The following is a 25201-nucleotide window of genomic DNA, read 5'->3' as shown; positions in this document are numbered from 1 at the left end:
ATTCTTCTTTCGCAATTTTTCAAATAAAAATTTGTACAAGAACCTAATCCGTTAAGAAATAATACGGCCTTAGGTTCTGAAGTTTAACTACATAGCTTAACTTTTTATAATTTCAATATGAGCGAGTTTTTTGGTACGATAATTTGGAATATTAACTTTGAATAATTGAATAAGAACAATAATTAATTCTTTGTACTGTTTTATTATTGAAAGATTCCGTTGTTATTTAGAAATTCAGGAACTTCGTAAACCAAATTAAACCTCCAGATTTAACACCGTTTCAGAGAAGTAAAACCCGTTTTCAAAATCAAACAATTTAAAAAACATCGAAAACCTTTAAGGTCAGTCTGAAATTCTAAAAGATTATTATTGTCAGATCAAAGTAAAACCTTAAAAGTAAAACTTAGAACTTCAAAGGGTAAAATGGGATAATTCGGAATCATTTCTTATTCGAAATTTTAAGATTTTCTCACGATTTTACCACGAAGAAATGCAAGCCTTTAACTCAAGATTTATTCTTGTTTTTATTTTCTTTTACCGTTCTGAGGAAATTTCAAAATTCCGAAATGGAAATGCTCCTAAATTACCCCATTTTGCCCTATCTTTAATGAGCAATTTGGCTATATTCTGTGCATAATCGTAACAGATACAACAATTGCTTATTAAACCGAAGATCTATTCCAATTTTACTAAAATCTGTTTATCCTTCAAAATTTAAATCTAAAATTTTTCAAAAATTAAAGAATATTTTATGGAAAACCCCTCTGCAAACTCCTGAGAAATTACCCATTAAATAAAATCTTAATGTGATTCATCATTGAAGGTGGCTAAAATCACTTGCTCGTGAGCACCTGGAGATGAAAAATCATCAGGTGCAATTCTGCAGGCATAAACACACACATCTTAAGTCAATTTGGAACTAAAAAAAAAAGTCCTCAGCATCTCTTGGCCTCTTTAATCGACACTCTTGGTGTATACGGAAAGTATGTGCATAATAAAATAAAATAGAGTCTCGTAAGTCAATAAATAACATACTGCTTCCATGTAAATTATTGTAATTACGCGCTATTAGTCGTTTAAACTATTACTGTCAATTATTCTTTCATGGTAAGATAATCGCTGTATAATTTCAAATGGCCATACTCTTTACCGTTTTTTTTTTTTTGCGTTCCTCCAACCTTTCAACTTAATAGTTTATTATTTAGTTGATATTGCTATATTCTCATACAGCACGCGGTAGAATTGGTTTTCTTGCGCCCGGTGCTGATGGCAGGTAAAACACGAGCGAAAGAAGGTAAATTGTACACAATTGGCAGAAGTGTACAAAAATCCCAATGAATGACAATTTGTAGTGGAAGAACCTCCTCAATGCTCATGTACAATATAATAACCCATTAATTCATCATGGAACCTTTTTTTGCCAGATCCTCTTCCTCTTGGTAAAAGAACAATCTGCACATAGCGTATGAATTACCATTCATCAGCGATATTTCTCACAGCTATCGCACTTTTTAACCCCTTCTCTCCCCCCGTTCCCTTTTGATTACATACCTCATTGGCATCGTACAGCAGTTTTTAGCCAATTTTCACACACAATCAAACCAGAGAGCTTTTTTCACCTCAAGTTCAATATGTGCGCAATTTAGCGTATTTATGTAAAATAGTGTTTCTCCCCTGTTACTAAATGCGACACGATTCACATTTTCTGACACCGAGTGATTATTTCGATATTTTTCGACGTTGCTGCACACAAGAGACATTTTAGAAAAACAAACAAGAACGACATGCCACAATAACATTTCAATGGACTCATTGTTCACTCCAGTAAACAGCATCTTTTTCCTACTCTCTTGCCGTTTTTCTTTTACTTCTATAACTATCACATCTTTTTTGCCATTTGGGAACCCATAGAGCTCAGGAAATCTTCCCTATGGATCCTCTTTAAGTTACCATTTAGCCAGATTTGAAGATATATATGCTTTTCAGTTTGGCGATCTCTATGTCAATTGATCTATCTAGAGGTCAAATGGTTAGAGATAACGTTATCGAGTTTAAGGAGAACCCCCACAATAAGTCAACTACATATTGTGTCCTCAGCTAATTTGTGAATTTTTACAAATATAGGGCAGTAGCGATATATGTAGTCTACACACATGAGGGAAATCATATTTTTTTGGAGTATAGTCATCTGTTAACAATACCCAGTTACAATACCGACAAATATCGCAACTCAAAAAATGTTTTACTAACAATTAAGTTAAGCGGGAAGCGCTATTTTAGAACCTCAACATGAGAAAAAATCAAGTAAAGCACGTCATTTGGCTAAAGAGACCTACAAATAACATGCAACATCGAAAACCATCTAAGAAAATTGGTCAAAGTATTTCAAAAATAGAAATTTCGAAGAAGAGGGTGATAGGATCAAAAATTTTTGATAGTGCCGATTTGTAAGCATTACTTATAATTTCATCCCTCTCAGGATTTTGAACATTCGGGATTTTGGCTTTCGGGATTTTGGCATTCGGAATTTTGGTTTTCGGGAGTTTAGCTGCCATCGTTTTAAGCATTTCCATTCCATGAGAAAAATAAAATACAGAAAAACAAATTCACGAATTCAATGTGCCAAAATTTTAAAAATCCAACACAAAATCTGGAAGGAGAGCAAATTTCTTAACCTGTTAGAGATTAAATAATGACAAAAATGCTATATTTCCATTATCAAATAAGAAGGGTTCCCGGTCAAAATCGCGAAAGCCAAAATCCTGAACACCAAAATCCCGAATGGGTCAAAACCCGAAAAACTAAATTCTGAATGAGTTAAAATCCCGAAAAGCTAAAATTCCTAAAATCCCAAGACATCATGACTCTCGGAATTTCGAGCCATGTGAGATTTTATTGTGGCTTTTCGGGATTTTGACTTTTCGGATTTCGGCGTTTAGGATTTTGACCGGCATCACAAATTATGTATCCTCCTGTTGACAAAAAAGGTTTAAAATAGATCCTAATAAAACGTTGGCTCTTCTATACGATAAGGCCTCTAAACATTGGGAATGGGAACGATTTTCGTTAAAAATCGCTGTTTTGAAGGAAGTCTTTTGATCTATAGGAAGAAACTTCAAAATTCTGCCTAGAGTACAATTTTTGATACTCATTGAAAAGATTTTGCTAGCAGCTTCATTCGATTAATTTCGAACATTAAAACAAAATTTAAAAAAAAAACAAAAATAATCTATAAGTTTTGAAATAAAAGTATAAAATAAGAATCTTTTTAATTCAGAAGCACTGGAAACCTAAACAGATTCTAAAGCCTTTTCATCGTATGACCGTGAAAAAAGTAAAAAATAATAACTGAAGGCCATTGCCATATCCGAATGAAATATCCAACCCACGTTAAAAAAAACGCAAGATATTCTTTTGAAAGGTTAAAACAAGAGTGTAAAACGGATAAAAATTCCATGGTTTTGCCAAGAAAATATAAACAAAAGAAAATAGTGCAAATAACTTATAACAATATGTCAGAACATTTTGATAATCCGAAGAACAAACTCCACAATTCCGAGATATAATCTTAAAACGTTAAATCTTTAAAACGGACTTTATTTATTTGATCAAATTTTTAATTTTAAAGTATCAGGTTTCTTTAATGCTCTATGCTAAAACGTATATACTTTCACAATAACGAAATTGAAATGGAAATGTCAATCTTCCTTAATATTTATTTTTAAATTTTAGAGCTGATTGCGTGGCCATTTTAAGCCCTTAAAAATATTAAAAACTGTATGTGAAACACCATTGTTCTTTAACTCAGAAAAGGAAACCTTTCACTTTGATCATAAATAACTGACTTAGAACTTTAAATTTTCTATACTTCAAAGTTGAGGAGAAAATTAGGAAAAGCGGGAAAAGCAAAATCCTCAAAAAAAAATACTCCCGCAAGTATATTTTTTTGGAAATTCTAAGTGAAAATAACACATTGTGGGAAAAACTAAAATATTTTGCTAGTTTAGAAAAATTAATAGTTTATTAATCGATAGAACTTGAATGAGAGTTATCGAAAAAATACGCTTCAAAATTTTTGAACTTTGAACTTCAAAAAGTTTTATTTGGCAACTTAAAAATAAAAAAAAATTATTAATTGATAAAATTAGAATTAGAATAAATTATTCCAGTTTTAACAACATTTCACTAGAGATTAATAAGAATTCCTTTTAGAAAATTCGCTCAAAAATTCCAGAATTTTGAATTTTTCAGAATAAAAAGATTGTCTTATTGAGCAATTATTATTCAATTAACATTAATTAATATTAAAATTTGGCAAATGAATAATTAATTAATTAGCTAACCCCGAATAGAAAAATCAATAGTCCTTTAATTGATAGAATACCGATGAAAATTAAAGAATTTTGCAAAGTTTCACTAAAGTTTAATAAAAATTATCTTTTAGAAAAACGAAAATTTTTCAATTTAAAAAATTTAGTTTTTTAACATTAAACTAAAAAAATGAATCATGTTTTATAGCACAGTCGGTCTTAACTTCATTGGTCGAGTACTTGCTTAGATGTCGAGGAGTCCCCAGATCACTTCTGGAGAAAGACAGGAATCTTTCCTTTTTAATAATAATCTTTTCCCTTTTTTAGGAATTATTCATCAGGGGTCAAGATAGTTGATATTCGGTTATGAAAATTGTTTTTTATAGCTCCGGCACACCTTTTAGATCAGGAAAATTTTATGAAGTCGAAATTCGAATCATTTTCTTTCTCACATGCTTTGCTTATGTCTTGTCTATCTCATTCTCTCGCACTCTTCTTCTTCTTTTAAACATCAGTCCAAATTCAATTTAGCTCAATCGAATTTGGTATGCGAAAGAATGAGACAGTCATATGCAAAACACGTGAGAAAGAGAGGGATTCGATTTTCGACTTCATGAAATTTTCCTGATCTAAAAGGTGTGCCGAAGCCATTACGACCAAAGCATCCCTAACGTTGGTACTACGATCTTTAAAGTTTTAACTATCCTATCCTGAACGCATTAGGTTTTACTTTCTTATCCCTGTATAATTACATATTTATTACCGTAATTTTAGTTAAAATTTCCAAAAGAAAAACGCGAAGAAAAGTTTGCGTTCATTTATTTTAAATATCCTCATGACTTTCCCTCCTCGAAAACAGAGTGAATTACAAAGTATAATTCCTCTGCTTCGCCCTAATTTAGTGAAATCTTCAGTTTATTGTCCAATGTCGTTGACAGATGTTTATTATTCACTCAACTCAGCTATTATGCAATCTGGATGATATTATCGGATGTCTGCAAATACCCTACAATTGTCCTCACCAGATTCCATATCGCAAATGATCACAGTTGAGGGATTAATTGTAAAATTGGGGTGCTTAGGAATCCCCTTCCCAACAAAAAAAAGCAGGACCTTTTTCTTTTGAAACACAAACGCGAGTGATTTGTTGATTTTTCTCAGCGATAGTCACAGATTCAATTTACATGTTTTTTGCTATCAGAAATTTTCTGTCTCTCCTTCCCATTTGCTCCTCTGGTTAGGTTTTTTTTTTATTTAGAAGAGATGGCTTTTAAGAATTCCTTCCGTGTTGATTGAATATTTTCTTCAAGTGATCTCGGTGTCTTGTCTCTGTGCTCGATCTTCCTTTAATGGATTTTCTCCTCAAGATCCGCGACGGAAAACACGATAATAATTGCTGTTTAGAATGACTAAAGTCTCTTGCTCTGGCGTCTTTTTACCCTACAATTGTGGAATCTTATCTGACCATAGAGGTTTTCTCTTGAGGAATTGGCGCGATCATGGTGTACTTTTTCAATTACATACAATTGGATCTCTTGCAGTTGCACACCAAATAACTTCCGCAAATGATCGGCTGGAGGAACTTGAAAGAAAATGCTAACCGAAAATCAAACATTATTCACTGACTACCATATAGATTGACGGTAATTCTTACTTTGTGTGTTGGAAGAAGTGATCTTTTCATCATTGATTTCCCGGAGGCGGTTAGCAAACAATGTGATTGATTTAGGAGGGTTTTTTGTCCAAATGAAAAATTGTTTGGGTATTAAAATTAGCTAATCCATTAAGTACTAATTGTGTGGCTAAAAATAGAATATGGATTATGCCTAAATCGGTTGTCAACTTAATTAACTAAATTAAAATTTAAACATTACAAAATATGGATTTCATTTTAAGTACTGAAGTGTTGTAGTTCTTTTAGGCATTGTTGATATTTTTGGTGTAAATGTCAAGTTGATTTTGATATTTAATTGGGAGCTTTTTGTTATTGCAATCTATAAATATCAAGGTTTTATAACAATTCATGATATTGATATATTTAATTAGAAAGAAATAATAGTAAGATATTTAAAAAGTAATAGTGATGTTTAGAGGTAATAAAACTTATTAATGCCTAAATTTTAGGCATTTAGCGTCTACGTAAACAATGAAACACCATTGAATGTTTTTACCAAACCTTTCATTGCAAATTTACATAAATGTGTGAGTTTCCTGTACTGCTTCACATTTGTGTAATATCTACACATTTTATATTAAATTTCTGCGATATTACACAATGTGTAATAGTTATGTACAAAATACATAGAATCGTATAATCAATTTTCTATACGGTTAAGAAAAAACGTTCACGACGGTTAAACCGATTATCAAAATCGCGCCGATTTTGATAATATTTTTCTACATTCTCTATCTTGATTTCAATACTAATTGGAAACTACTTTTCTTAGATTGTCACACTTTATAAATAAATAGTGTTTGTAAAAAAATATTATAAAGAATTTATTTTCAGTAACCGTTAAGCATTCATCAGACTAAAGGTTTAGACTAGTTTCCGGTATACTGGCTTTAAACCTAAGGCTTACCTATAACCTAGGCTTTAAACCTAAGGCTTTTCGGCTTAACTGCTGTATTTTTTTTATTAATCATGATTTTTTAGCAAAACTTAACATAGGATTGGATTATTAAAAATGAAAAACCTATTAGGTTCTTTAAAAAAGCGATAAAATTGATCACCATTTAAGATTTTGAGACCTTCGGGAACTGGGCTAAACGTCTAGTCTGAAGACAGTCGTCTCAAAATCCTATGTAGCAAGCAAAATGATTGGTATTTCAGATTATAATCGATCATTTATCCTCAATATCCAATCCTAGGTCATAGTTTTTCAGAACATGTTGAAATAAGAATTTAAATAATTTAAGCCATATTGCTAAACCTTAGATTTGAAGCTCGTATTATGACGAGTATTAGACAGCATATTAAGGAGCTATTTTTTTAACATTAAAATTTATGTTTATTACGTGATCTCCTCCCTTAACAGCACGGTCTACCTCTCTCCCTTTATTTCTTCACTATTTGAAAATTAATAAAGGAGGATTACAAATCCTCAAAACATTCTTCTCGACGATGTTATTTTAGTGAATTTTGTCATGAAGAGCGACCAAAAATTCTCTCAAAGTCCACTTAAAACATCACCTTCTCCAAGAGTGGTAGTTTTTTATTCATCTTCAAGTGATGTGTCAATAGTGAGTGTCCTTTGGAAAAACAATCCTTTCTTCAATCACTCACAAAACCATCGTATTTATTTGTGTAGCAATCATTTGAGATGGAGTCCTATGTGTACATTTCCCTCAACGAGTTATTTAAATTCATCTCCCTCTTCATTACTTGTGACAATATTTGATATGGACGAGCCATAAACACGGGGTGAAAATGGAGATGAAGGGAAGAGTTTAAATAGGCAAAAAAAATCCGTCCATTGAGGAAAGTGGGATAAAAAAGGGGCAATGTGGACTCAAGGGTGGTTTAGAATGCTAATGATGGATAAAATGGTAAGAGATGGGAACAATGTCTGTCGCGTGCTACTCGCAATAATCTCTTTTGTTAACAAAATAAAAACCATGTTCTTGGTTTGTTTTCTACCTCGCAACCACCTTTTTGTCGCTCACCACGATATTACACTGTTGACGCGGTCATAATTATGCAAATGGTCATGTCACACATTTCCAATTTACCCATTCACCCCAATTCCCAGTCACTTCAAATGCACAAAAACACCATCAACAAAATGATAATGGTAAAGTCCAAATTCCCGAATCCCCAGGGAGATTCAGTTGGGGAATATGCCACAAGAAAAGGGTTGAGAAACCTTCTGAGAATGCCAAATATTCACACCAAAGAACACATGAGAATCAATTAGGAAACGAAATTCCTTACCTCGGTCCACAATCTTTCCGAACAGATTCTTCCCACGGAGGAAGTTTCGCGTTGAACAATTCCACCGTCGATGTCGGAATTGATGCTGACACTCGGCAATGGCCATGTTTGCACCACGCACCAGGGCTCCCAGGACTCCTGGATTCTCTCTCACCAGACGCCTCTGTTTTCGGCGCAGGGTGGAGTGTATCGCAGGATCCATATACAGGATCTTGGAGTTTAGAGGGGAGAGGTTGTTGGGTTCACCAACTTTGGCAATGCCCCTGAAAAGAAATACAAAGAATACCAATGTTAAATTTTGAATAATATTTTTTTTTTTGGAAACAGTTAATTTGAATTTTACAGGGGTACCAATAGTTGTAACAACTACGTCGATCGACACAGGGTAAAAGGGAGACTAATGCCCTGTAGGGGAATTCTGTAATAATCGTGGCATTGTCATGCGTAAGTTCGAAACCTGACAATGCCATTCGAGCCTTTTTGTCATATCATATGAGTTCGAAAATGCAATTCATAGAATTTTTAATGAAATCCCTTTACTTGAGGATTTTACGAAAATACAGTACGTCTTGGTGGATTTGTTTAACTAAAATGACAGAAATGACAACATCACGGCTACAGAATCGCATTTTCGAAAAATCTTTCCTAAGATTCGAACCCAATTTGTCATATGGCATTGCCAGAGCGTTACAGAATTCCCCTCCTGGACACACTTAAGGCTAAAGGCCCTAATCAATATGATCTGAATGATAGAAAAGAAACTGTGTGTCGAAAATTGCTCCTTAACTAGAAACATTAAGTCAGCATTGACATTTGATTTTTGTATATCTTGTACTGTTTCAAAGATTGCTTCCAACGAATATTTGAGAAGATATCTTTAATGATTTTAATATGAAGGACTATGACTTTTAAAGTCAGAGATCTCCACAATTTTCATGCGATTTTTTTTGTAAATGACTTACAGAATCTGCAAAATTGGATATTGATTCACTGACATGTATTCTCTACATTTTTCACAAGAAAAAATAGAATAAACAATTTAATAAAAGTAAGCACAGACTAAAACTAATATAGAGACGATTCACACGAATTGTCCTAAATATGTACTGGGAGTTTCGGGATTATGCACCGGAGTTATTCTTATTTGTCTACCATTGGGCTCTACAGTAAGTGCCAAAAGTTTATTGCCTAATGTATGTTGTAGAAATCAGGTGGTCGTAGACCTTATTTGATTCCGTTCAGTAATAACCTTTTGAAGAGACAAAGCCACCCCAAAGCCAAACCAAGTCTATTCGAAAATCAACCGGAAGCCTAAAGAATAAGTTCATTTACCCGCCGCTTTAGCGCTGACTGTTCTGCAATTTCGAATTTCGATATTCTTTACACTTCAATCGTCAACAATGTCAAGAACAATGTGCAAAATTTGCTGCAAAAAGTGAATTTTGTGTATTTTTGTGGAATGTCAGGATAGCAGAACGTTTGAATTGCAAATTTATTTCCTTTTCATGATCTTGCTTACTTTTGTGTAACTCGTCGATTTAAACGTTCGAAATTCAAATGGGATTTTAGATAAGTGCTCTCTGATATACCTTCGAATCGGTAAAGGAAAAACCTCAACCGGAGAGAGCGCTCAAATCAAAAAGGTTATTACTGAACGAGAGGTTTATGTATTAAAAAAAAAATATTTCATATAAAAATAATTGTTTTTCAAAATTTGATTATTTTTCACCCGCCAAAACTTTGTTGCCTCTTTTGAAAAAGTAACTGAAATTGTCAAAAACATCTAAACAACTTAATGTAATTTAGTTAAATTTTGACTTTATATCATTTTAAAGACAAATGATGAGTTTATACATTTCTGAAGATGTTAATGGTAAATATATCAATTGAAAAGTGATGATAAATAACAAGAAATAATCTGTTTTTTCGATAGATTTTAAGACAATTGTCTAATATTAATAAAAAGATGACATTATATTAGGATTCGACAAAGATTTATGATATGCAGATAATGATTAACAAAAAGTTTTCTGGCATTTTTTGGTAAAGTAGTAAAGTACATATACAAACATTAAGGAAATGTTTCAAATTCCGGACACTTTACCATATCAGACTCTTGCTTCTCAAAATTCCATAAAAATTTTAGTTACTTTTTGTAATTTATACACTGACAAAAATATTTGGTATAATTGTTCGTAAATGTTTGTAAATTCCTTGAAATGTTGGTAAAGAGTATACCCACATTTTTCTAAGCATGATCACTTGACGAGCATTTTTTGATCTTTTTACAAACATTTCTTTGTAAATGTTTGTAAACGCACAAAAAAAACTTTTATAGAATTTTGTCAATTATTCATAAATTTTTCCAAAACAAAAATGTTTCTAAAAGAACAAAAAATGCTCAACAGATGATCATGTTATGAACAATTTTTGTGAAAAAATGCAAACTTTTACGAACTTTGTAGTAGATTTTACGATTTATGAGTATTTTGTAAGTCCCCTCTGGGAATTCACAAACAAACAAAACAGATTCATCTCAATGAACGAAATGCTGTAGAAAAATCCTTGAAAGGCTTCCGAAAAAGCAATGGATTTGTAGAAAATTAGTGTCCGATATAGCATGCATAATAATAACTATATATTACTGCTAGAACTGATCAGTAATTTCCGTCCTAAAATCAATCTTATAATTCCTAAAGTATTTTTGGTAATCTCTCCAGTGACTTATTAATCGGTTCAAATCGGTTGTGAACCAGTGAAAGGTAACTTATGGGAAAGTACTTTTAACATTAGTAGAAATCACGAGTTCGAGCATTTCGTAAAGCATGGAAAGCGTTTTCATCGCTATCATCGTTATCATCGCTTTGATCAGTATTCGTCGAAACTTACAAAATAAATAAATCAGCAATTTTCATTTTACCTCAAAATAGGGTAAGTGTACTACATTCCGGACACCTTTTTCATTCCTCTAATTTCCATGATTTTTTTGGTTTTGCATACTCAAGAGATTATACACTGCAAAAAATAACAAAAAAATGTCGTTTCGACAAACGAGATGATGTGAAAGAGACATTAGAAGAATTCCCGAAGGGCAAGGAACTATGAGAATGAAAGTGGCCGAAATAGGCCACCAAAGCAATGTCTACATTTTTATTCATTTTAAAAATATTAAGACTAATTTTAAGGGAAAATGAAGACGATAAACTGTCTACAAGGTTCCATGAACACTCCTTAAGAAGAAGGAATAAAAAATTCAATTTCTATTAAAGATAGGGTAAGTGTGCCAAATTTCGGCATAGTTGCATGCATGCGTCAAAGTCTCAAGTTTGAAATGCAATATTTTAAATACAAATTGATTATTTTATTCTTTCTTTTGTAAGAGTGTTGCTTGGAACCTTGTAAAGAGTTTACCGTCTTTATTTAATCTAAAATCATTCTAAATACATTTTAAAATGAATAAAAATATAGACATAGCTTTGGTGCCCTATTTCGGCCACCTGTATTCTCATAGTTCCTTGCTCTTCGGGAATTCTTCCAATATCTTTTTCACATCATCTTGTTTGTCGAAACGACATTTTTTGTTATTCTTTTGCATTGTATAATCTCTAGAGTACGTAAAATCTAAAAGTTCATGGAAATTCGAGGAACAAAAAAGGTGGCCGGAATTTGGTACACTTACCCTATTTTGGGGTAAAATGAAAATTGCTGATTTAATTATTATGTAAGTTACGACGAATACTGATCAAAGCGATGATAACGATGATGGCGATGATAACACTTTCCATGCTGTGCCATTTTATAATCTCTAGAGTATGCAAAAACCAAAAAATCATAGAAATTCGAGTAATAAAAAAAGTAAACGGAATTGCAAGCTGGCCGGAATTTGGCACACTTACCCTATTTATTGCAACAAAGAAAAATAAATGTTTTTGCAACAATTTATGCACTGAAACAGAAGTAATTCTCTGCGATCTTCATGTGATCTTCTGCTAATCTCAGATCGTCAACCCATCTCGACAGCTCAATCCCAAAAGTGTCCCAACAAGTTAGAAAAATTAATTTTCTTCTCACTCTCATCACCTGAGTCATTGATAGGTAGAAAAACTGTGGGAGAAAAGATGTCCAGAAAAAAAGCGATCGATGTCACTTTGGTTTGAGATCAACCCTAATCCCTTAAGAGATTTTCGCTGTTGAAGACAGCAAATTGGGTTCGTTGTCGTTTTTTTTACGACTTTATGTATAGCTCTTCCAAGTCTTTCTCAATGGGATTTCTCAATTTTTCTTCTTCATTGAGATATCAAATGAAAAATGACGTGCTCATGCAAAGAGGGAGAAAGAGATAGATTCCACTGATCTTTTAGTTGTCGATCGACATCATTAATTAAATAATTGCTCTCAACAATTTGTGGGTGTTGTTTTTTTCAACCTTCCATCATCTTCAATCTCGTTCCAAATCCACAATGTATCTAATAGAGAAATTATTTAAATTCCACGAGATTGGAAGGATGAGTAATTCATTCTGGTGTTTGATGGAGGTATATCGGAGAAGAAGAATGTCTGGGATCAATTTAAAGCAGTCATCGACTTATGAAGGCATATTTGAGGAGAAGAAGGTGGCGATAAGGCTACAATTCTTCTACATATATCCATTCTCTGCCACATTTTCTGTGTGAGATCGTCTAAATCGATTAAAATAAGACATGATAGACAGCTTGACAAAAAGATCCCTGGCGAACAAACCATCACTCCATCATTTTGTATATACAAAAATCTCTCGACAAATTACACCTCAATAATTGCCAGTTAATTTTGAAACCATTATAGACCGCATTTGCCTTATTAATTTCTTATTTCTTTTTTTTCTCAATTCTCTGTAGAAATAAAACGGAAAGATTTTAAGTGAAAAATACCTGAAAATTGAATCACACGCAAATTCCAAAGTTGATCACGAAGCAGTGACACATTCGCATCATTGCTTTGGATGATCATTTGTTGTCATGATGCCATGAAAAATATGTTGTGTGTGATCGCGTAACATCAACCACGCATCTGCCATACTAATAAGATCTCGCCCAGAAGACCACGCAGCATAACCTCCTTCTTCATCAACATTTTCTTGCTATGCTTCCCCACCATTTCGCCCTCCCCATTCCGCTCTTGCTAATCTCTCACGTGCATTGCAATGAAAAGTGTCTTCACTTTTTATTTATGCCCATCCATCCTTACCAAGAAGATCTCTCAGACTGATCTCGATCTCATGAGGTGCATGAGACAATTTTGGTAAATTAAATTGACATTTATATTTGACTCAATCTCACATGGGTGGGAAAATACACTGTATCTTCTCCTTCTTTTTGCCACACATCCTGATTTTAGGGTTTAAAAGATTTATGCAAAAATTCACTAATGAAAAATACAGCAGTAGGGTAAGGGCTCATAATTTTGACCAGTCTGCTTATGGTAAATGTTTTAAAAAATTTCCCATTTTTCACACGAAAAATCTAATTCACAAGGCAAATTTCACTTCAGGTCAAATGTACAAATCACCATTAACGTGAAACAACACAATATTCAATGAATATTCAATAATATCACTCAAAGAAAGCGGAGAAACATTGTTAGTACTTCATCACAGCTAAATAAGACTGAAGTAAACACAAAGTTCTGTCATATTTCTCGTAAGCAATTGCTCGCACTGAATTTTCAACAAAGCAATTTCAACTCAAATCATATTCAAAATTTAACGTATTTAGTGTTAAAATCTTCCAAAAAGAATAAATATTTAGAAAGAATTCATTATTCATCAAATATTGGAATAAAAATCTATAATTTTATTTAATTTTATTTTTAGTGTCCAATTTTATCCTCAAAGTGTCCAAAATAAGAAACTGGACAAAATTATGAGCCTTTCCCCTATCTTGAAATCAAAGAACTTTCAAAATTACAAATTTAGCTAATTATATGCCATTGTAAAATACTTTTATTATGCGGTTTTCCGGTTGAAAGCTTAGCTCAATTCTTAAAGGTCTTAACATTCTAAATACCATAAAGCGGTCTTCAGACTAGAGCTTTAAGCCCAGTTCCCGAAGGTCTACAATTCCTAAATCCTAATTGATTAATTATCTTTTATAAATCCAATCCAAAATTTTTTTTTCAAAAAATTTTTTTTTTCAAAAAAATTTTGATTGATAAGGTATGATAAGCCATATGGCTAATACGGGCTTCAGATATCAATAACGATTTTTTGGAAAAAATTAACTTTGGATTGAACTATTAAAGATAAACAACATATTAGGCTCTCAAAAAGTAATGAAATTGCTCGCTATTTAGGATTTTGAGTCCTTCAGGAACTGGGCTAAACCTTTAATCTGAAGACCGCTTAACCCTTAGGTCTGAAGCCCGTATAAGTGTTTGTGACTCTGACAACCTCCTGTTCGTAAGCTTTTCTTTGCTTCTAGAACTTAACACTAAACCTACCAAGACCCAGTAAAATTGACCAGTTTAAAATTAACACATATTTAAACAATACAATGTCACTATCAAACGTTATGAATTTCTTAAAAATGCATGTAATATATTATCCAATGTTGAAATTTTAATTTTTTGCTCTTCTTCAAGATAAATTTGTTCAGTATCCCATCCTACCGCGGTTTGCCATTTGACCGAAAAACCACCAAAAACGGTCGGTAGGTTTGGTGTTAAAGATGGTCATTACCGATCCAATCTACCTTATCTGATCGGTGAGAACCGTTCTTAAATATTAGAATTAAAGAAAAGCTTACGAACAAGAGGGTGTTAAAGTCACCTAAAGGGAACAAAGTCACCCTTACTTACGGAAATAAACAATTTTTGTGGATTTTTTCACAATATAGTGAGTCATTTGCCCTTAAGAGTACGATGGAGTAATTTGGAATCGAACCTAAAATGGAATTTTGAGATTTCCCTATTTATAGACTCCCTATTTTAAATGGTAAAACGAAAAGTACAACGAAAAATTTCAATTTATGACCGATTCCGAAAAATCCAATTATACCCTATATCTTATTCACCAATTCATTTTCTATCGTTTGTTCCAATCGGGGTTGCGGGCCTAGAACATCCTGAAGAAGATCCTGCATTTGATTCAGCCACTTTATCCTAGGTCTACCCCTATATCTAATGATTTTTTTTATTTTGCCTGATAAGAAATTAAAGAATCTAGAGCAGTCTTCAGACAAGACATTTATCTAGTTCCTGAAGGTCAGAGAATCTTAAATGGCAACCAATTTAATTGCTCTCTCTGAATCTAATAGGTCAATTTGTCCTTAATAATAATCTAAACATAAGTTAAATTTTCCAAAGTAATCTTGACTGATAAGAAATTATAACAGTTAAGCCATATGGCTAAGCTTTGGGTCTGAAGCACGTAGAGGTCAGTCATATCGCTAAACCTTCTACGATCTTCAAGCTAGAAATTTTAGCCCATTTCCCGAAGATCTTATATTTTTAATTACAACAATTAAGCCATATGGAAAAGCTTTAAGTCTGAAGATCAGCCGAAGTCTGAAAATTTAAATATGGATTGTTAACGTCGAACGATGAATTTAGTAAGCATTAAAAGGCTTTAGACCTAACGGCTTAACGCAGTTATAAACAAAATAATGATTAAACTACATTACCATAAATTTTCCACTAAGGCGTTTCTTAATTTAAGCCGTAAATCTGCCTAAGGCACAAGGCTTAAATTCTCTAAAGTCTAATTCTAATCAATCAAGATTTTTTGAAGAATTTCCTATAAGGATTGGATATCAACAAGCGCCTGGCAAGTTGGCCTTTCTATATGGAGCTATTTGAAGACAATTCCTAAATTGATCTCGGACTCAGCTTACAGTGCTCAGAGGGAAAAATGTATTTAAACAAATATTTAGTATATTTATTCCTCCATACGGAAAGGTATCTTCACTGAGAAAAAAGGGGGTGCAATTAACTTTTTTCCTCATAATTTTAACACCTTTTAGTTGTAAAAATATATCAACATTTTTTAATGTTAATTTTACACCTTTTTAAGGGTAAAATTAACATGAAAAAGGGTAACTTTAACCCCTAATACACTTAAAAAGCATAATATTTACACCGATTTCGAATCAATAATGCAGGGTAAAATTAACATTTCCGGAATGTTATTTTAACTTTTTCGGATTTCTCTAAGTGAATGTGTAGACGCCATTAGTTTGGAAGTAAGTAATTAAATTTCAAAATTTATTTAAAATTTCATTTAACTGGACTCAGTTGCATCATGAAAATTTCCAAAAATTGCAAAATCTCCGAAAACGCATGATTCATCATTTCATTTGACCGGCCGCTGGTTGAGATCACGGTAAGATCACCGATCAATTGAGGAAGAGATTTGAGAAGGCAATAAATATTCAAGGAGTCAATCTGCACCCTCCATCGTGTCGTGAGAAGATGCCAAAAAGTCAAGCGCGACTGGGCAGCAGTGTCAAAGAAAATTTCGGTGGATGAGTGCACAAGAAGTTCAAGAGATGGACATAAGACGTCTGGCACCAGGTCGCAGCGTTGATTACCTTTTAAGAAGGATAGCGCCATCACATCTTTTCATCTCTTGCACATCATGTGCAACTTTTTCTTTGTTGGTGCTTTTTTTTGTTTTAGTGTGCCTTAATCTTCCTTCATCGCAATCACCACGGCGGAGGCCCCCCCTTTGGGGCACCATCCACCCCTCGCACACGCACTTGTCGTGATGTTGACTTTTACCATGGGGGCACATTCACTTCTTGTGCCTTGGGAGATTTGATAATTGATATTCCACGGGGCAACGCGGACAAACATGATCGCAATTCGGTTTCTTATGGGCAAAACAACTCCCCAAGAGGCCACCGAGCATCGATTGTGACGATTGAAGAGAGTTTTAATGCGCCGCACTTCGATCAATGCAATTACAAATTATAATGTTTATTTGTTAAATGTCTCTTGGAGCATTGGATTTGGCGGCGATCGCGTCAAATAATTGTGCGTGAAATTGGCCTGGCATGAAAAGTTGCATCTCACGAGCCAATTTGCACAACTTATTCTTCTTTTCTTCTGGGAAACTTAAATCTTATAACAAGTTCCAATTCATCGATTCCGCGTGTTTTATACATTTATATCTTCCCCAATAATTGATAATGATGAGGAATTGTCTTTGAGACTGCTTCTACCTTCTTTTTTTTCTAACCAACATCGTCGCAACTAATATAATTGGCATTGTATCTAATTATCATTTAAAATTTCCCATTCCACTGACCATTTTCTCTCCTACTGGCTTATAGTAAAACGTGTGCAGAGGAGATGATTGAAGCGACGGATCTTGTGTTCCATCGCGATCGCGCGCGATCGAAAGAATGTTGTCACCACTGAGGTGCTAATCACTTTAATTGGACAAATTTGGCGTTTTGGTGAGGACAGTTGACTTATGTTGTCATTTCCATTGCAAATCCCAAAACCCAAAAGCGCATCTTCCTCACACATTGAAAAATTCCACAGAAGCCAAATAAGAAAAAATTTAGATAAATAGGAGAACTAAAGATTCTTAGCGCCACGCAAAGATCAACATCCGACTATTTGTACAGCAATCATCTCTAAAGGCCTTTGGAGACATCTCTGCATTTTTTTTTTCATTTGGGAAAAGTTCAATGTGTGTCAAACATCGTCCCCATCGTCCCACAATATGTTAGAGGCTCCCTCCACCACGGTAGAGAGCTCAGTGAGTTATTGAAATCACGTAGATGATAGCTTTTATAATTGATGATCGTTAGTGGGTGTTTAACATTCATTTGCACGGAATACAAATCAATTTGATGCCTCAATACGTTTCCCTTTTGTTGTACCATTAGCACAGGGATGGTCCCATTCTTGACATTTTGCATGTTAATAAGGATAATAAAATCACCGGCTTGTATCAGCAACTCTGCTAATTGTACCAATTGGGTATTCTTGCGGAAAATATTTCCATTTTCCCATAGAAATGCACTTTGTTGCATTTTCTTCTCAAAAATGAGAATATTTTCAAAAACTTAATGGAATTTAGAATAAGTGTACTAAATTTCGGCCAGCTTACAATCCCGGCCACATTTCTTGTTCCTCAGATTTCCATGAATTTTTGGTTTTTGCATACTCTAGAGATTATACAATGAAAAACATAACAAAAAATATCGCTTCTACAAACGAGATGATGTGAATAAGACATTGGAAGAGTTCCGAAAGAACAAAGAACAATGAGAAAGAAAGTGTCCGAAATAAGTCACCAAATCTATGTCTACATTTTTATTCATTTTAAAATGTATTAAGAATGATTTAAGAGAAAATGAAAACGATTAACTGAGCTCAAACAGAAGTAGATTTTGATTCTCCAATAGTGTCTTGGGTAAAAGATAAATGGAACCCTATTTGCACAAAAAATCGTTGAAGTTCGAAGAATTCAAATTTAATTTCGAGTTTTCCATACTAAATTTTCGAACAAGATGGGGAAAATTTATCAAATATTACACTAAAATGTTAGCACAAGAGTTACTCAGTGATTATGGAGTGATTAAATACTGGGACAAGAACAGTAAACGTCGTTGTTCTGTTTTTTTTTTCCTCACAACAATATGAAGACCGTCAGATTTTGACACTTGAGCACTTCGAAATTCGAACAGGATATAACTTCCGCCACCTTGCGAAAGTACTAAGAAGTAAGAAAGTCTCTTTTTTGGATCTTCAAATAGACTTTCGATTTTTTCAAGATCTACTTCTGTACGGAAAGACTGTCTACAAGGTTCCAAGCAACACTCCTCAAGTAGAAGTAATAAAAGAAATCAATTTGTATTAAAAAAAAAATTACATTTCAAACTTGAGACTTTGGAGCTTGCATGCAACTATGCCGAAATTTGGCACATTTACCCTATGTGAAATACAATTACTGTGAAACATTAGTTTAGAGAATTTATCTCTATAATTAATTGTTCAATGAAGAGAACTTGTCGAGAAAGTTAATGTAAGACGATAATACTGAGGAGGCACCAGGGAAAAACGGTTTTAATTCGGACTCTATGCAAAACTTTCTTCACATAACCTCACATTTAAGATTTTGAATTTAACCGACGGCGTCTTCCGTAGTTCATTTTTAAAGAACTTGACTATAATTATTTTTTGAGATTAATCGAATTGGAATAGTTTATTTATAATCAATATTAAAATTGAGTTTATCGGGTTATATTATAAGGTAATGTAGTCATGGGTCGCACACAGTGAACCTAAAAACGATGCGAATTTCCTCTTTGTTTGCGAATACTTGATTTACCATTTCTCATCTCGTCTCAATAGGTTAATAATAATTTTTCTTCTGGTTAAGAAAAGACGAACTAGCTCTTCACAACCAGAGAGAAAATTTACATTGTTTGAAGGTTCACTCTGTGTGCCAGTCATGCCTACATTACCCTATCGGGTAATATGTATTAGTTGCAGAAGATAATACTTTAAAGTAATCGAATAATATTGTTTACGAACAATGTATGCGATGTTCGTAAACAATATTTATTATATTTTAGTTTAAAAATCTCACCAAACAATTCAAAGATTAATCTTTTAACTTTTAATTATCTCTTAACTATTTCGAATCTATTAAGACTCTGAATATCTAATGAAAATCATTTTTAATCTATTTAGAATCAATGAAAATATTCTTTTAGATGATTGCAAACTATAAACATGTCGAAATCTGGGATATTTTTTGTAAAAACTTAAATACTTCCTAAGTTATGATATTTTTGATCAAGAAATCTTGAAATTGGTTTGCTTTATGCGGTCTGGAAATAATTAAAGGCTTTTATTAAAATAGATGAAAATGATCAAGAAAAGGATCAAGTCCAAAAAATTGTATTGAGAATAAAGTTTTCTTCTCAAACTCAAAATAAGATGTTTAAGATCAATAATTGTGAAATACTTAAAGTCAAGAAAAACTACTGGATAATTGAAAACTTTCTTTTAAATGATTAAAGTGTTAGTGTTTTATTTTCAATTTACCACGCAATTTTGACATAATTCTATTAGCGTTTTAAACTCTAAATCTCAAGATCGGTTTTCAAAAAGAAGTTCTTATTCTCTTATAAAGTTCTTTAAAGTTTCAAATTTCTTTGATCCCAGTTGTAACAAAATTATTACACTGATTAAGTTGATGATAATGGGGCTGTATTCCTAAGGTTTAATCATGATTTGGCATAACTCAGGGGGTGCATAAGTATGGCCAGCAAGTGAACCATGAGTGGCAGATCGGAAGATCGCGCCTATCTGTTTCCAAGATCGCGCTGACCGGGAAATCAGTTTCCAAGATCGCATTGATCACGCAATCATCCCTCAAACAATTCTCCAATCTTATCTGATCTTAATCACTATCGAAAATTTAAATTTACTTTCCTTAATTAGGCTTCAAGCTTATTAGGAACAGGGAGTGAAAAGACGACACTTTGAAGTTTTCAACAGAAGAATGTCAACTTCGTAATTCTGTTTAAATATTAAAAGACCTTAAAACCTTTCAAAGTTTAATATTTCATACATTGTCGATTGCATCGACCGTTGTCGCATCTGTATTTGTTCTAAATCACTTCTGTCAAATGTTAACACAAAAGAAATGTAGATACGACAACGGTCGATGCAAATGACGATATTTTAACATAATAACTAATATTGAGATCAATTCAATAAATTTCAAATCACATAAAATAAAGACTCTATCATCGCTTCAATCAAATACTTTGAAAAACGGAATTATATTTTTAACTTTAAGAGAATCTACTGTAAAAAATCAAATTTTCTTAGTAAAAAAAAACAAATCTGTATTTTTTATATTTTTAAAAGCAGTAAAATTTTCATGAAAATTTTGGCAAGCGAAAAACAAACAAGTTTTCCCTTTGAATAGATATGTAGATAGTAAATGAAGAGTTTTCATTTTTCCTTTTTTGAAAAGATAGTTTATTCTCTTAACTGACCTTACTAATTTTTTATATCTCATTTATTTGTTGTCCTCTTTTAATTACTTAATAGCAACAGTTTTTTATGCAAATTTAATTCATATACCGCTTATTTCGTTACCAACTTAACTTCGAACGTGATTAAGAAGTAATTTATCAAAATGACGATTGTAGGTTCACTTAAAAAAGTTTCAGTGCTATTATAGATACTTTATTAAACAAACACAAATCAGGATATAATTTTTTTCTTTATACTTTTACATTAACTTCCCTTTTGAAGCCTATAACTACGATAGAGATTGAAAAGTTTCCAAAAAGACACGTCAAGATGACTGTTTAATGTTTACAACTCAAAAAAAATCTTCATTTTATACAATTGTCCCTCTCTGTCAAATCAAATTTCAAACTTATGCCTTCGAATTTCGAATACCTTTAGCTAAAGTATAATTTCATGAAATCAAAATTCACGTCCCTTGCATTCTAAAAATATTTTCATAAATCTGTTCCATTCTTTCAGTCTCAAAATTGGACTGAACTAAATTCAATTTGTTGTGATGTTCAAAAGAAAAAGAAGAGTGCGAAAGTTGTAGAATAGACATATGCAAAGCTTTTAAGAAAGAAATGAATGTGAATTTTGCCTTTATGAAATTTTCCTGATCTAAAAGGTGTGCCGGAACCAATAAATTGCATTCCAATTTCAGTTTTCATTTGGCAGAAAGAAACAATCGTTTCGTTCAATAATAGCCTTTCCGATTTGAGAGCTCTCTCCGGTTGAGGCTTTTTCTATACCGATTCGAAGGTATATCAGAGAGAACTTACCTAAAAACCCATTGGAAGTTCGAACGTTTAAACTGACAAGTTTCACAAAATTGAGAAAGTTCATGAAAAGGACTTCTTGATGCGCTGGGGTTAGCCCTCCAAAGGGTAACTATAATTCTCCCGCGAATTCTAGAATACACGTTGGTGGCTAGGTCTCACATTGGGTTTTCTAAATTCTTTGAATGAAATTGCAACAATTAAAACGTTGTTTAATCCTGAAATTTGACAAAACTACACAAAAATTTCAAGAAATTTCATGAACTTCCGCCTAAAGTAGGTGGCGACTGCTGTGAAATTTCTGAAATTTTACCATCTCTATTGTTGACGATTGAAGTGTCAAGAACACCGAAATTCGAAATTGCAGACCAATCAACGCTAAAGCGGCGAGTACGTGAACTTGCACTTTAGGCTTCCGGTAGATTTTCGAAATAGCTTGGCTTGGCTTCGGAGTGGCTTAGTCTCTGTGAAAGGTTTTTACTGAACGGAGCCAATGATTCTCTTTGAAAGAGTAAAGGCTTTTACACACTTGAAGCTATTAAAAAAAAACGTTTTTTTTTAGATAATGTCCCCTATCAGTCAGAAACGTAAAAATTTAAAGAAAGGCGATTTTTGACAAGAATTACTTTAGTTTGTGTAGAGGCCCTAATTTATAAAATTTCAACCAATTGATTTTCACTCAATTGAAAAGATAAAGCGGTCTTCAGACTAGAGGTTTCGCCCAGTTCTTGACGGTCTCAAAATCCTACAGAGTAACCTTTTTTATTTGTTTTCCGAAATTTAATAGGTCATTTGCCAGAAAAAAGAATAGGTAAGCCATAGGGTGGCGACATTATTTTTGGCCACTGTCTTTACTTATGGCCTCCCCGCAAAAAAATTTACAATGTCAAAAAATGATTTCAGAAAACCACAAAATTAAAAATATTCGATGTATTTTAATAGTAAATCACATTTTTTCGGTTTTCGGAATTCTTTTCTGACTAAAATTGCGACATGGCCATAAGTAAAGACAGGCCACAAGGGCCACAAGTAATACGGTCACCCTATGGCTAAATCTCAGGTCTGAAGCACGTAGAAGCCAGCGCCACCGTATCCATTAGAACCAAAATATTTGTCATTTTACTTTTGACATTTCCCTAGATTTAAGACAAACTTCAGTACAAATGCAATCGAAGAGTGATTTGTGCAGTTCGTCAACTCTTCTGTTAAACATTCAATTGCATAAAATTAATGTCATGCAATAAATTTCCAAAGACAGTTTGCTTGTTTTACAATGATGTTTATAGTAAAATTTGCAATTTGTGCATTTTTTACGCGTCGATGTAAACAATGTGAACATGGATGTAAAACACCCATCACTGACCATCTCGACAAATGTTTGATCTCATAACCAAATTCCACGGAATCTCCATTCAATCTCGTGGTTTGACTCACGTTTTTTTTTGGTTCCCGGGGCGGGGAGGGCAGTCAAGGGGGACCACAGTCAAAAATCTTAGACACCAGGGAGAGGAGTGAGAGAGAGAGCGAGAATTTCTTGAATGGGTAAAAAAAAAGAGTTAAAAGCCAAAGTGGAGATAACACTTTTTAATGGCTTAATTAGCTACAACAGCATTTGACTTCTTCGTTTGGTTTTGTTCTTCGTTTTTTTTTTTGTTCGTGCGCTGGGGCTTCTTGTGGACCAAAAAGTGTCTGTTATATAGGTTGGAAGATTACACATTTAATTGCATTACAGTCTCTCTACAACCCTATGGGACGTGCTGTAATCTCAAATGACTTTGTGATTCCAACGATCAATCATCGTAAAAATTATTATTGTAGGTTCTGTGATTATTCAACTTACCACCACATTGAGCCTCGTCCACGTCCTGGCTTGTGCTTACTCTCAACTTCTGAACATGTGCAGATTGCCATTAAATATATAAATACTAAAACTGATAAATCCATTTTAACACGAGTTTCTTAGTCGATCCACTTTGTGTTTTTTTTTTCTTTTTGTGGTATTGGGTGATAATACTGGGAGCTTAAGCGTTTTGTTATTGGGAAAATATTCTTGCTCTAGCCTAGAGTCTGTGTCGCGGATGGGGAAACTTTGAAAGCCAATGTCAATAGATGAGACGTGTTATCGCGACAAGAGTGTCACAAAAGGATGTTTGAACAACATGGGTTCGCCACATGATTTTCTTTTTTCACAAATCTATTAAAAAAAATAAATTACCATAAAAAAAATCATCACACCCTATTAGTCACTTGCCTTTTACATCAAATATTGGCAAACAAATCACCCAACTTTGTTTCCGCCTTCCACGGTAATCACTACCTGATTGTTACTGGGCACCTTTTTCACCAAACTACCGCCCATCGGAGTCAAAGGATCACTTGTGGTCACAAATCTTTAGCTCAAGAGGGTCTTCCTTGATCTCATCTGGACGACGGCATTGATGGAGATCGGGAAAAGCTTCTTGCAATTGTTGCGCGTCGCACGGCTTAAAAGATACTGTGACGAGTTTGTGATTTGCTTTGGTCTGTGACTCTGAAGACCATCTCTCTTCCAGCGCACACCGTCGAATACAAAAAAAAAGCACACACTCTGTGAAAAATTTTTCGTAAAGACACGCTTCGCGAGCTTTTTTTCCCGAGAGTTTTTCCCGAACTACGACAAAAAGGAACTAGTTCGAAGGTCCTTTGAACAGAAAGAAAAAGTAACCTCAGTTGAGTATGTTAGCGACCGGTCGAGCAGCAGCAAAAATTCTCTCCTATCCCGTGCTTCGCTGGAGATTGACTGTCTCACCTGGGTTGCAGTGTCTACGACTCGGAAGGAGGATATGGGTGAGGAAGAAAAAACCCGGTGTGTGAGTTGCACGCAACGGAGGTCCAAAATTGGGTGGAGCCTAGAAAGCTCTCATGCCATCTCACTCTGGCCGCAAAAAAGGGCGTGGTATCCCAATCTCACTCGCGGGGATCTTCGCGAAGGGTCTTCACCTGTGTGGTCTTCATCTCCCTTGGGTGCACCCAATGGACCACCGTACCTTCTTCCACCTTCAACCACCAACACACCTGAATACATAGCCCCCATCTGGACCACGCCCATCAGATAAATTTCTTTCCCGAGTGCCTCGCAAAGGTGTGAGATGCTCAAAGAAGCGAGAAAGAGAGAT

The 25201-nt window shown here is 33.8% G+C and overlaps 1 protein-coding gene across 1 annotated transcript in view; it reads right to left on the bottom strand.

Moving 5' to 3' along the window:
• LOC129806616 (protein wingless) overlaps positions 1–24855 on the bottom strand; it is a 45514-nt gene extending 20659 nt beyond the window's left edge. The window contains exons 1-2 of the mRNA XM_055855336.1: positions 23887–24855; positions 8245–8507 (exon numbers count right to left, since the gene is read on the bottom strand). Coding sequence (XP_055711311.1) covers positions 8245–8507; positions 23887–23990 — 367 coding nt within the window. The 5' untranslated portion in view covers positions 23991–24855. The remainder of the gene's footprint in view (positions 1–8244; positions 8508–23886) is intronic.
• Between the last annotated feature and the right edge of the window lie 346 nt (positions 24856–25201).

This window comes from Phlebotomus papatasi, chromosome 3 (genome assembly GCF_024763615.1).
Source record: "Phlebotomus papatasi isolate M1 chromosome 3, Ppap_2.1, whole genome shotgun sequence".
Lineage (NCBI taxonomy): Eukaryota > Metazoa > Arthropoda > Insecta > Diptera > Psychodidae > Phlebotomus > Phlebotomus papatasi.
The sequence above is the reverse complement of the archived record's forward strand: the minus strand, read 5'-3'. Positions and strand labels throughout refer to the sequence as shown.